Source organism: Malaclemys terrapin, chromosome 4 (assembly GCF_027887155.1).
Source record: "Malaclemys terrapin pileata isolate rMalTer1 chromosome 4, rMalTer1.hap1, whole genome shotgun sequence".
NCBI classification, from domain to species: domain Eukaryota; kingdom Metazoa; phylum Chordata; order Testudines; family Emydidae; genus Malaclemys; species Malaclemys terrapin.
Genome location: NC_071508.1, coordinates 58,250,281 through 58,265,001, shown reverse-complemented (window position 1 = coordinate 58,265,001; position 14,721 = coordinate 58,250,281). Strand labels below are relative to the sequence as shown.

At 37.2% G+C, this 14,721-nt stretch overlaps 1 protein-coding gene across 1 annotated transcript in view; it reads right to left on the bottom strand.

The window, feature by feature from the left end:
- Positions 1-14,721, bottom strand: part of MICAL2 (microtubule associated monooxygenase, calponin and LIM domain containing 2) — a 192,836-nt gene that overhangs the window by 74,075 nt on the left and 104,040 nt on the right. Inside the window, exons 21-25 of the mRNA XM_054026154.1 lie at positions 10,605-10,712; positions 10,072-10,155; positions 8,492-8,678; positions 6,819-6,907; positions 5,329-5,631 (exon numbers count right to left, since the gene is read on the bottom strand). Of these exons, the coding sequence (XP_053882129.1) occupies positions 5,329-5,631; positions 6,819-6,907; positions 8,492-8,678; positions 10,072-10,155; positions 10,605-10,712 (771 nt within the window). The remainder of the gene's footprint in view (positions 1-5,328; positions 5,632-6,818; positions 6,908-8,491; positions 8,679-10,071; positions 10,156-10,604; positions 10,713-14,721) is intronic.

The window sequence follows — 14,721 nt, the reverse complement described above, 5'->3', positions numbered from 1 at the left end:
GGAGATAACAGAAGGATAAAGCTTATCCACAAACATTACCTGCTTTCCCTAGAATGCAATTTAGTCTTTGAAAAGAACACACAGCATGTACTACACCCTGACCTTCGTAACACAAATATTTGAAAAAAAATACACGGGTGAGGCAGGTGAAGTTGAAATATGGCTTCTTTCCTTTATCTGTGTATACAGTTCTGTCAATCCCTGAGCTATTGTTCCCACGGAGAGTAATCCCATCACCAAACTCCTATTCATCGTAAGTAGATGTGACAACTTGTGGTGCAACATTAATGCTTATGGGCCTGATGCAAAGCCTTATGAAATCAGTGGAAAGGCTCCTATTAAATTCAGTGGGCTATGGATCAGACCACAAAAGAGCTATAATATTACAGCATCTAACAGAAGCAGAACATGTAGAATCAACTTGGGTATTTGCTATTCAGTTTGCAAGAGCTGTTCTGTAGATGATCCGAATAAGATTATAGCAAAATATATTGTGCTTTCCCTTTCTATATGTAAAAGGTTCTTCAGTAAAAGGCTGACTATAACCTATTTTAGCTGAACTCTGAATAAACTAACAGGCATCCCCCCAAATATAAATTAGGCCTTGTATTAAGAAATTCCAGGTATAGAGTAAAGTCAGCATATAAATGTACTGGCAAAATATGTTCAATCAGCATCAATTCCATGTTTCCCCATGTTCTAGATTTGGACAACTGCTCAATAAAGCACATTAGAATGCAACAGCACTTTTTACATAAGCGTCACAAGCAAATTATTTTATGGATTTTAATCTGAACACATTTTAATTTCTACTGCTGGCAGTTATGCAGTCCACAGTATTTACAACAGACATGTATCAAAAGATGTTAGCAAAAGTCTTGAGTCTCCCTGAACGGAATGTGTGATGCTCTAAAATGTCACAATCCAGCAATATTCCAAGTCCTGTTGCAGCTATACAGTGAGATACACAACAGGTGCCAATTTCTAGTGGGAATTTGAACATCAGACTCCTAAGATACTTTCCTTGGAAAAGAATTTTTTTTTTTTTTTAAAGGAAGAGCGGAAACAGTGAGCTTTAAAAAGAACTACATTTATTTTTGTTTACAGCAAATGCCATAAATAAAGCTAAACAACTCTCACAGTGTGCAAAATACAGAATTTCCATGTGACAATTTAAATACAGAATTAAAAAAACCTATTTAATAAAAAATTTGCTCAATTAAGATCATGAAGCAAAAAGAAAGCAAAAAAGATTTAGGAGGAGAGGGACAGAATCCTTGATGGCATTCTTTAAAGAAATGAAGACTCTGCAACAGAAGGTAAAGAAACATAGCAATGGCAAGTGATTTGAAAAGAGAGACCAGTCCTTCATAAACCTTACCTTAATGAAGCATGCAGAGTTTAGTAAACAAAAACAAAAAAACAAACAACCCTAAAATTATAAAAATCCATACTTGTGGCCTAGCCTTGTGGTGCAGGAAATGATGGGTCAATGCCATGCAGCGAGCTGGAGGGGTTGTTTTTAGTTTTAAAAAGATTTTTAATTCTCATAAAGAGTTTAAACAATACCAGCACGCTCAATTATTTTAGCACTATATACACGCACAGGTCAGCAAGATAATGAGTTTGCACACCTGATCCTATAGTCCTTCCTCATTCTACAGTAAGGCATACAGGATGAATCCTTCACCAGGGATTTTTACAAACTCCATAATGTTTTGTTCAGAGAGTTTCAGATTAATTCACTAAGATCCTGCATGTGCAATTGGATTCACAACATGAACCACTGTCCCAGTGATTTCAATTAGAATATGCAAGAGTGCAGGGTTCCATGCTAATGGATCCATTTGCAGGATTGGTACATAGGTTCTCATTTGTAGTAATCTCTCTTTTTAGATTATCATTTTATTCAAATATACTTGGCATTTAAAAAAAAAATTCCCACAAGCCCGTCATAGGAAATAAAAGTAACTTCTCATGCAGCAAGACAAATCTATTATCAGTTAACAAAACAAACCCCAAAGCTGCTAATGGGGCATAGTTAAAACTATTATTAGTGAAAACAATTGGAATAAAACATTCTAATTACAGAACCCTGATTGTTTATTACAAATCGAAGTGCCTTAAACATAAAAGAGCACTTCCATTTTTATTAAACTGCCTATGAACTCTGCCCCCCTCCTTGTATAGGAATTTTTATTGCTCTGAATGTGGATTTTTGTTTTTATCAGAAACTTCAACTTTTTTCCCTCCCTGAATATTGAGGGGAAATGGTTCACATTTATATAGCACTGTTTCATCCATAGCTAAAAAGTGCTTTATGAAACTGGTAAGCATTACTATCCCCACTTAAACAAGACACAGAAGACCATCTGTAAGATTCTTCATGCTCTGGTTTTGAATTAGTGCAGATATAATACTTTGAAAGAAGTAGGGTTTTATTTAATTAGTATTTGAGAAACAATGGAGTTGCCTAATATTTAAAAACCATGAGAAAAGATGTACATGCAGGGGAGGAAAGAAAGAAATGTCCTTTATAGAAACATAAGAAATGATCTTTTCTTGCATTGTGCGCTGTGCAATTGGTTAAAAAAAATAATCATGCTAAAGCTTTCATCCATTAATATACCAGACACACACAGTTTGCTCCAAAATGTTGTCAAACGATATTAGGGGTTAGTTACAATATTCTGAAACTGGCAAGCAGAACAATCACCTTACAACAGAAATGTTTCAGCCAATGAATGGACGTAGAACTGGAATGTTGAAATGAACTAAAAGCAACACAGGATGTTGGAAAAAAGGAAAAAAGAAAGAAAGAGGAACCTTAGTTTGGCTATAGGTGTTATTCACAGATTACTAGGCAAAAAAAAAAGTAGAAAAATCAACCAAAATTAAACTGCCTTATTAATTTATGAGTGATGGCTTTCTTCATTAATTTATAAAGATGAACAGTTATGAACCTTACTGGTAGAATTAAGGCTAAGGATAAAACATACATGGATTAATTATATAGATACCAGTGTGACATTTTCAGCAATACTAATGATTTTGAAATGCCAGCAAATATACAATTTCATATTCTTTTATGAATATTATAAACTTTATAATCGTGAATATGCCCTGAAATTTGTTGCGTTTTTTAATTAATCTATATAAAACCTACACTTAACTTCTGTGTCTCACTTTCTACTAATAAGGTTCATTTTCTTAAAATTCATGGTACATCACAGGTTTTCAAGCTTCTTACTACAGAGTTATTCACTTAGACTACCATTATACTCAAGCTGCCAAAATTCAGAACAAGTGACAAACATTAGTGGAGAAATCTTAGGGAAAAGTAGTCTGTTGGACTGTTTTAGTGTCCGACAGTCCAACACACTGAATCAAAACATGTTAAATAAAATCAAAAAATGCATTTCTTAACATTCTTTAGGATGGCTGGAGTAACATGGTAAACAACATTATGGGAGGTTTTTTTTTTTAATTAAATTTTTACTAAAGAGGAGTCCAGTATTCAAAATACTCAAGTAGTACAAAAACATTTCTCTACATCTCTATAGCTGCTTACCATATTACTGTTACGATCACTGCCTCCTGTCAAAAGTCTAGCAAATTCTCACTGGAGTATGTTTGAGCATTAGTGGCAAGTTGCTGCAAATGACATGCTGTACTTGAAAACCATACAAGTTCTTTGTATAAGCCTTTGCAAATATCTTCCTCACCCCCCTGAAAAAATCCTGAAATGCCTTCTCATTGAAAACTGTACATGGTTTCATTTTCTGTATTTTTTAAAATAAAGATAAAATTATCTGGAGAAAAAATTGTTTCTATTAAACCACCAGGCTAGTTTGTTTTTTTTAAGACAACATACATTCTTTTTAGTGCCATACAAACATAGAAGCTTCCATTTGGGCTTTTGCAATATACATATTAAAATCGACCCACTTAAGGTCATTGGCAGATGACCCCTCCTGATTGTTTTCTACCAACTGCTGGCAACATGTTTTCTGTGGCTTAAATTAATACCTTGTTATTAGAAAAAAATGCTACAGATGCTTTTAATTTTTTGGAGATCTGTCCATGTGTTTCTCCATCAAATACAGTTTTAAGCACTGAGATAGGGAATGTGTGTATAATTAGCTAGAGTTGTCTAGACAATGGTTAGAGTCTGGGGAATTGTTCATGACTAATTGTCATACATTCTAGAGAAGCTTTTGGGTTAAGGTACCTCATGCCAAGATCCACCACAAAAACCTTTTTTTTCCAGAGATGATGCAATTATTTTGATTTTCTTCTATTAGCATCTTACATTGAAATAAAACATCTAACAGAAAATCATCAGTTTAAAAAAAAAAAAAAAAAACATTATTTCTAAGTACTTCTACTTTACTCAAATATGGCTTTTTAGATATCTGACTGCAATATATTGCAAGTTTAGGGCTCAATCCAAAGTCATTTTCAGCACCTACAACTCCAACTGACTTCAGCTAGAGCTGTGGGTATTCAACTCCCCTTTGGATCAGCCCCCAAATGAGAAAAAACTCTTAATTTGGGGAATAAATAGCAGCTATCTACACTATGTTTCTTAGATCTGACCATTTCAATTAATCATCCACTCATCTAAGATTTGCACTTTAAATTTATTTCAGGTTTAAATAAGCTAGTATTACAGAAAATACCTAGTATTAACAAAGGATACCAAAGGAGTAATAAATTAAAAAAGGCATGGCTAGAAGTCGGGTGCATTAGGTACAGTAAAAAGCTTTTTTTTTTCCTTTCAAAACATCTCCATGCAAGTAGTAAACCTTGTACCCAGAGCAAAAGATGAAAGCAAGAGAAAAGGGATGTGCCATATTCAGGTTTCAAAACCCAGTCACTTGTCACTACCACCCTGAAATGTCTGAAAGAACATGTTCTTTCTTGGTCTTTAAAACAAGATTTTTAAAATGTAAACCCAGAAACATGGTTGTTCACAGCCAGAAACCTACCCCTGCACAAATGTTTATAAAATATCCTTCATTTAGTCCCCATGTTCTGGAAATGCATCTGGACACTGAACTTCATGATATCTTTCTTGTACAGTACATGTTTTAAATTCATAGTGTGTTTTGATTGCACTTAGTCTATCAAAGTGAGCTCTTTGTTCACTTAAAGCACATATGAAATTGAAATGTTTATAAACATATTGGAAGGCTGTTAATTTTGGAAATCTGAAAGGCACAAATTAGCAAGACACTTAAGAATTTAAACCCTAAAGAACTTTTTCACCCATTCAAGCATGTTTTCAAGTGATAGCTCTGCTTCCCGGTACATATGAGTAAGTACCTCTAGCAGCGCACACAGGAATGGCACACCAAGGCTCAAGAGTTCATACAAATAGATATAGTTGTATGCATTGTCCCTTAAATGAAGATTGGTAGCGTGCAGAAAACCATGCATCCAGTTAGACAGGCGTCTTGGAATGTCAAGCAGATCCCCCGTCACCCTAAGGGGCCAGCTTAGAGTTTTCCTAAAGAAGGAAGTCATGATACCTTGGGGCCTGTCCTCTGGACTGCTAACAGTAGAAGTAGTACTTTCTGTGGTTTCTGGGTGCTTGGGTTCCTCTTGCATCCACATTTCTGTTTCCACCTTAAAAAAGGAAAATTAAAAATAACTGCACAAGGGCTGAAATATAAATGTCTTTACAAGGATTAGTACATTCCATGACCAGAAGGGACCATCTAGTCCAGTGGTTCTCAAGCAAGGGTACACAAACCCCTGGCGGTACATCAACTTGCTAGATATTTGCCTAGTTTTACAACAGACTACATAAAAAGCACTAGCGAAATCAGTACAAACTAAAATTTCATACAATGGACTTGTTTATACTACTCTATATACTATACACTGAAATGTGTATTTATATTCCAGTTGATTTATTTCATAATTATAGGGTAAATGAGAAAGTAAGCAATGTTTCAGTAAAAGTGTGCTGTGACACTTTTGTATTTTTAGGTCTGATTTTGTAAGCAAGTAGTTTTTAAGTGAGGGGTAAGTGGAGACAAATCAGACTCCTGAAAGAGGTACAGTAGTCTGGAAAGGTTGAGAGCCACTGATCTAGTCTGTGATAATCTAGTCTGACCTCCTGTATAACACAGGCCATAGAGCTTTCCCCAAATAATTGCTAGAACAGATCTTTTAGAAAACCCATCCAATCTTGATTTAAAAATCACCAGTGATGGTAAGTTGTTCCAGTGGCTATTTATTCTCACTGTTGGCACACTACTATATATTCTTGTGTCTGACACCTACAGGTGAACTATGTAATGTAGCTCCACAAAATTCCCACTGTCGCTATCTAAATACACAAACATGCAATCCAAGATTCAAATATTTATCTTCATAATTTTTTAAAGTGGCTCCTCCATACAACCTTTGTTTTTATTTGTATTATCTTATTTGTAGAATATAATTTGTCCCGCAGTTTGCCTTAGTCTATGACAATGACACACACAGTATTGGGATGGTAGCACAGCCAAGTATTTGTAAGAGTGACTAACTTTTGTGATCACTGAGAGACAAACATCAACTAAGCTGACATCAATCAGAAGTGGAACCTTCAGCCTTCCCTTATCAAGTCAGAGCTCACTTTCACAATGTTAGCTTATAGCTATTGATTCTCAAACCATAAATATGCCAAATGCAAAAGAATAAAAGGTTAGCATTACTTGAAGATACTTTTCCCTGTTTTTCAGGTGTGTGTGTGGGGGGGGGGGGGGAGCAACCAAACCCCACAAAACTGTCAACATTACATTAGAAGTATAACCAATACATACTTTCTCTTGCGTTTTTAATGTAGATCGTCTTTTCCTGTGCTTATTGCTTGTTTTACATTGTGTAAAATGAGGTTTGCAGTAAAATTTACCTGTAAAAGAAATGACATTATATTTAGCCGGTAGGTCCAAGGACTAAAAACAAGCCAATGTATCTGTAAGATGACTGAAGCAGCAAGTCTAGTGGTTAGAGGACAGCAAGAGGAATTGGGACTTCTGTTCTATTCTCAGCTTTGCTACTGACACACTGAATGACCCTGAACAAGTTGCTTTCTGTGTACTGGTTTACATACAGGCGGCATTACCCCACGTCACATTTCTATCACACAGGGCATTGAGGTTTAACTAACCTCAGTAAAATGCTTTGAGATCCTACAAGTACAACCCAATTTCAGATACTAAACTAGTTAACATGTTGAACCTGTTCCACTGTGTATAAAGAAACAGTCATTGAAGCAGGGGAACTGAAACCTGGGTCTACCCTCTTCCCTACTGAGTGCCCTAGCCCCTGGGCTAGAGATTTTTCTCACTCTGACTCTGGCCCAGTGAATATTTAGATTGGAATAGTTTTAACATGAGAGATTGAAAGAGCCAGGCCCCAAAATACCCCAAAGGCCGGTAGTTAGGACACTTTCCTGAGAGATGAGAGACCCAAGTTCAAATCCCTTTCTCCATATCAGGCAGAGAGAGGTATCGAACCTTGGTCTCGCACATCCTGGGCGAGTTCCCTACAACAGACTTGAAAGTTGTAAGTGGGGCATTACTATCTGCCACATACCCAAGCAGCAAGAACTCAAGTACCATGTGGACTTTAACAATGGAAATTTAGGTGCTCAGGAACTTTAGGTGCCTACAGGGTTAAGGTGGCAGCGAAGTCGGGGTTTTGAGGCTCAGTGGTGCCTAAATGTTGGATTTAGGTGCCTAACTGTGACTTTAGGTGGCAAAGTTCTTTTGTGGCTCTACTCTAAGTCTCTATATACTGTGATGCACTGGTACAGTCACCAAAGTTCAGACCCTATTGTGAACATTTTGGGAAGGAAAGGGGACATTCTCGTACTTTAACATATCCCTTCTAGAAACAGGGGTCAGCCACGGAGGCCAGGTGTGGATCCCAACATCCTTAAAGTCCGGAGAGTACTAGAATAGATTGTACCAGCAGTTTGCTAAAGTTGCAGCTTCCAACTTCCGAGCTACAGCCTCTTTGGGGGGCGGGGAGGGGGAATTAACACTTTTTCTTATTTGTTTCAAATCTGCCACTAATTCTGCCTCACTCTCATTGCTGAATAAGGAAAATGTTTTTATAAACTGGAAGGATGATCAGGAGGCTGGAGTGTTACTTTGGCAAGTGAAGGTCAACGCAGGAAACCAACCCTTTTTGTCTTTACTTCAATCCACAATCAGAAGTGACATGTCTGATCTCTCAACCAAGTTTCCAGCAAACATTTCTTCATTTAAACAGAACTACCTTGAGGTCAGTCATAATTAGGCTTCACTGAAAGGGTTGGGACTTCAATTGCAGTGGGAATATAAATTGTGAAAGATCAGCACGGGCAGAACTCATCAATGGATCATGCACATCTCTTTACTGAGCTACCTGGCCTCTACGTTTTTCTGCTCTGTTCAAGCTTTAAGATGCATACATTTAAAAAAAAAATCTTAAATAGTTACTATATTACCTTCTTCTACATCAAATGCATAGATTGTTAGGCGGAGCGTTGTAGAACATACATCACACTTAAAGCATTCCCTATGAAAGAAGTGGCCCTCTGCACTCAGGCGCTCCATGACATATACCCGTTTCTTGCAGAAATAACAGATGTCACTGCCACCTATAGTCTGAGGAAATTCTTTTCGCAGAGATCCCTGTTAAAGATAAGTAAAAGATTAAAACATGGGTAAAGTATTGTGTTGCCAATCAACTAAAGTACATGCATATACTCCATCTACTACATTGCTGCTTTATTAAATATCCCATCACATTTGCAGTTTTCACACACGTACTTAAGATGAGTAGCTGCTGTCAACTTTTCTGCTGTCTCCTCTTTGTACTCATTTAATAGGATACCTTGTGTTTATACAACACTCAAAAATTCTCACTTTACTAAGACTTTCAAGGGACCAAGTTTGCATTCGCATGTGCACACACACACTTTTGTACTTGCGCAGGTACAAGGTAATATTCACCCCCAACACTCATTTGTTAAACTACAGCTTGCTGGTTCAAATGCTAACATTTGCATGAGTATAAGCATTAGAGCTTAGGCAGATGTTTGCACCTGCAAAGCACAGACATACGTATTTGGGGCTTAGGTGATGAAAGTGTACATGCTAAAAATAAAAATCAACTCAACAGAAGAGACACTCTTCTGAGGCAGATCTAGCCACATGCTGTAAGTCCCACTGAAGGAAACTGCCACGGTTACAAATGCCAGAGTATGAAATGCTCTGCTAGTATTCAAAAATATATTTATTTATACCTAACTGTTTTGAGGTTGGTTTTTTTGTCCTTAGATTGCCTGTACACATTTTTACATTGCTTCTTCCCAAGGTATATTTAGAATATGTTAAAAATTGTGGTTTTAAAATATGGTATTAACTACTGAAATCTTTTTTAAAATGTTAATGACATACTTTATTACTGATGGATCCTTGTGTCTGCAAGGCCCATCAGGAACCAAGCAGACCAAATCTGGTCATGCTTCAGTTTTCCCACAAAAGGGCATGTCTGACAAGGCTGCAAAAGGAACCTCTATTGTGTACCCTTATTCTACCTAGCTATGGGCCCATGCAGAACTGTCCCCTACGTCTTACATGAGAAGAAGTAATCTATATGGAGAGGAGGAAGTTGGGGCGTTGACAAGATACACATAGGCAACATGCAGACTATACCACCTAACCTCCAGATCCCATCAGAGAGACCATCGTTTTGTGGTACCTCACTTTTTGGTGTTAACCACAATCAGGGCACGATGCACTTCCATCTTATGCTTCCCCTCTAACTGTGCATTTTTCGTGTGCTTATAAGTGCAAGTGCCAGTCATCATTTGCCCCCTCCATCCCATTTGCCCAAACAGATTATTTCTATACACAAAATTTCCAAAATACGCAAGCATACAAGTGAAAAAAGCCAGTCGCAAATACTATGTTAATGGAGTACGAACAGTGATGAACTATCGCTAAGCTGAAACAACTGCATATTAGTGCTTGCTAATAACTGAGCATCACCACAACACCACCTCACTTTGCCTTTCAATACCTGACAACTCTGAACAGTAGAAGCAAAAGTTGGAGAAGTGGAATAGGAAGTGGGGAAAGATGTAGCTGTGTCCAATGACTGGTTCTGAATTCAACACAATATTATCATAGTTTAGAACTGCTTTCTTCAAAAGGAAACATGAATTATTCAACATACATATGTGGGTGTAACTGTACAAACATGCACTTTAATAAACTTTCTCCAGAAACCAACTCTGATTAATAACTGTCTTTACTTATTAGTTGCACTAGCAATTACATTTAGCAGAAGCTCCCAAGATTTTAAGATACAGAGGCAAGTAATAAAATATAATAGAAGCCCTGGTCTCTGACATTTACAGAATATACCCATGCATGCATATCTTTTGCTAATAAGCACCTAGTTCTTGGAAAAAAGAAGAAAAAAGAAAAAAATTCCAGAATGCTTAAGGATGAGAATTGTTCCAATTCCAGAATCTTAAATTGGATCATTGTGATCCTGGAAATGTTACTCTTAAAATGAAGATATTTGATTCTTTGTGGATTTAGCCTTACCAGTTCTGGGGAGGAAAACTGTGGCTTGGGCTTGTGGTCATTCACATAGAGATTGACAAGGACTTCAGCCACAACCCCTATTCCACGTGACACCTTCCCTACAGTCATCTAACCAGCAAAAGGGAGAAGATGAAGAATAGAAGAAAGAGCTTTCATTATTTCTGAGAAAAGGGCTGTATGAGAAAAGGACACAACTTATTTGAAAACACACACACACAAATGCAAGCAGTGATAAAAACAGGCTAGAAATTAGAAAGAAGAAAGTCTAGCACAGTGTGAAAAGAACAGGAGTACTTGTGGCACCTTAGAGACTAACAAATTTATTTGAGCATAAGCTTTCGTGGACTACAGCCCACTTCTTCGGATGCATAGAATGGAACATGTATTGAAGAGATACATATACACATACAGAGACCATGAAAAGGTGGGAGTTGTCTTACCAACTCTGAGAGGCCAATTAAGTAAGAGGAAAAAAAATCCTTTTGAAGTGATAATCAAGATAGCCCAGTACAGACAGTTTGATAAGAAGTGTGAGAATACTTACAAGGGGAGATAGATTCAATGTTTGTAATGGCTCAGCCATTCCCAGTCTCTATTTAAGCCTAAATTGATTGTATCTAATTTGCATATCAATTCAAGCTCAGCAATTTCTCGTTGGAGTCTGTTTTTGAAGCTTTTTTGTTGCAAAATTGCCACCCGCAATTAATTAATTACTTAATTGGCCTCTCAGAGTTGGTTAGACATCTCCCACCTTTTCATGCTCTCTGTATGTGTGTATATATATCTCCTCAATATATGTTCCATTCTATGCATCCGAAGAAGTGGGCTGTAGCCCACGAAAGCTTATGCTCAAATAAATTTGTTAGTCTCTAAGGTGCCACAAGTACTCCTGTTCTTTTTGCGGATACAGACGAACATGGCTGCTACTCTGAAACCTAGCACAGTGTGGATATTGCCATGCATTATCTACACGACAAACTAAATGAATTTGCTCTTTTATTTTAAGTAAAATTTTTCTCCTTAATACGATGCTCATTTTCTAAAATGTACATATTCCAAAGAGAATGAGAGGAATGGAAACTACAACTTCACAGTGAAGATTCACCAATCCCAGAGCTTCATAAAACATTTCACAGAAGTTCACAGGAAGCTCTGTGAGAAAGTATTCAGTTAAAATTGACAAACTATTCATTATTTTCCTACCTAACCACTCTTATCTTATGATTTTGATATTAGAAACAATTTGAGAGGCTTGGAACCAACTGCTTAATATAAATTTAACAACCCCACCTCCCCTGCAAAAAAAAAACAAACAAAAAAAAAACAAAAAAACCCCCAAAAAACAAAAACCACCACCACCCTGAAGGTGATGCCAAAACAGACCACTGCAGCCAAAACAGACCACTGCAGCAAAAGCATAAAATTCATATGAACAATATGAATTTAGGGATTAACACAAGATAACAAAGACTAAGTAAGGAAATGTAGGTTAGACTCTAGTGATGGAAGATTATACCTTCGTCTGCTCCTAACAGTTTTTAGTTATGACAAAATATTTCTAAGCATATTGCATCAGTTATGAATGGCCTATTTAATTAAAATAAAATGCACAGAACTGACACTCCCATATATTAGAGACACAAGGCAGGTCAGGTAATATCTCTTGTTGGACCAGCTACAGAAGTTGGTCCAATAAAAGATATTACCTCACCCTACCTTCTCTCTCATATATCCTGGGACCCACATGGCTATAACATCACAAAGAACTAGCGTCTATTGGTATTTTATGAGGATACATTAAATAATGATTAGAAAGGAAACAGGTTGGCATCTGCTTAATTCCACCATTTGCACCATGGTGGTTAGGTTATTCTTCATTATATTTGTAAAATGAGCTGGACTGTAAGAACCATCCAGTCCCATCCTTACATCAGACAACCTTTGTTAGCCACACTGTAGTTCTTCAGAACAATATTCTCAAGGCAAAAAGTATAGCAGCTGCCCTAAAGTCATTATTATTATAGAACTTCCAGTCTCTGCTTAAACCAACAACATTCACTTCAGCCTGAGCTGGGGCAGGTATTGGGGGATACCACAGAAGCAGCTATGGCTTAGGGAAGAAGCTACTCCGTTCTGGTCATAATGTATCAGCTGCTTGAACTTTATTTCCTCTGAAAACTTTTTGCCTACTGAATTACAATTCCCCAGGGATTAGCCTGTATTCATTTTCTGTGCTCTCAATTTTATTTTTTAATTTAGACTGAGTCTCCATTAATGCACAATTTGCAATGGCGATCTTAGGGAAAAATTCAGTACTTCGTAGGAGGACAAAGGCACTGAAGAAATTAATCATGAGGAAGACCTACAACTAAGAGCATGACATTTGATTCCAAAAGTGCTTGACCTTGCAAAGTACAGAGCACTCTGGATCTGTTCCAGATAACAACAAAATGTGCTTAACTCAAACCATGTGAGCATTGACTTTGATGGGACTACTCATGTGTTTAAACTTAATGACTAGGGCTAATGATTCGTCACTATAAAGGGCGTGTAAAATCAGTCTGGTTGTGAAAAAAGGCAATGTCACAAACTGAAAATTAAAAACACTGAAAATCGTGTTTTGCATTATCTTAAACCCAAGTAGCTTGTATTTCGCAATGAAAGCTATTTAAAAGCATTTCAGTATTTAAATATTGACCCATAACGATTCATCTCACTGACTGACAGTCCAGTCTCTCCGCAGCAGCAGAACAGAAGGGTGGGTGGAAGAGAATTACTACTGCTTTCTAGTCTCAGGGCACGTCTACTCAGACAGCGCGGCAGCTCTCCCGTGGGCATAATAAAACTACCTCCGCGAACAGCAGAAGTAATGTTCGTGGCAGAAGCTCATGAGTACTTATGTCAGCATAACTTATATTGCTCAAGGGGGTGGTTTATTCACCCCCAAGTGACATAAGTTATGCAGACATAAGCTGTAGTGTAGACATAGCCTAAGCCTCTACAAAGGTAGCAGTAGCAGAATGGGAGCAGCAAGTCTCTTAACCTGCTACTGAAGCTAGGACTTTTTCCACCCTAGCTAGAGAAGGCATAGAATCCATTCCAGAACCTCAAACTACTACCCTCAGGAATGAGCGTTTATGCTCCCTGTTAATCCCCCATGCAGCCGAGGTTTCAACAAAACAGGTCCCAAGTTCTTGGTGAAAAGTAATCAGCTGTTCCCATCACATCCACTCACTCAAACGGGAAAGCCCCAAGACGTCAAAAAGATATTTAAAAGAAACAAACCAATAAGGTGAACATAAACATCCATGGAATCCATGACAATTGTTACAAACATTCAGCCTCAGTAACGACAAGTCACTTGGGCTACTTTCGGGTGGGGTGAAAGGAGCATAAAGGAGATTGTCTATGAAATTTAAAAAAATTAAAGTGCATGTCAGAACTTCTGAAATATCCTGCAACTTATAGCCACCAACGTTTCTTGAATGTTAATCAAATGATATGCATTTTTGGCTAGTAGATAAAAGATGAATAGCATGTATGTTATACAGACAAAGCCAAATAGCCTCTTTCTTTTTTTAAAAATGGGAGTAACTGCTGTAAAATATGTATATTCATCACCTTGTCAGGCCCAAGTAGTGTAATTTTTATGTACAGGATGGCATATTAAATCAGATCTTAGCATTAATAGCTATGGTACTTTTCACTGAAGGTGAACCTCCCTCTCTTTCCCTTTCATTATATTTTTAAAACAACTTTTCTCCCAAAACTCATTTGTGCAAATTTTAAGCAGCTATTTACTTATTGCACTATGGCTTCCTGAATAAAGGAGGTAAAGAGCTCATTAAGACATCAGCTGAAGCAGGAAGTTTCAGCTTCATCTTGTTAAATAGTCATGTAATAATTTAAACAAACAACAAAGCTACACAACTAGGTGACTATTTGAAGGAGGGGCAAAATACTATTGAAGCTAACCTACATTCCTTGTTTGGTTTCTCTTCTCCACCCATTAAAACAATCAGTGCTGACATTAAAACAACCAAAACAAGAGCTAGCAAAATTGCATACCTATGCTTATTATTACATACAATATTAAAAGCAAATGTATTCATTACGA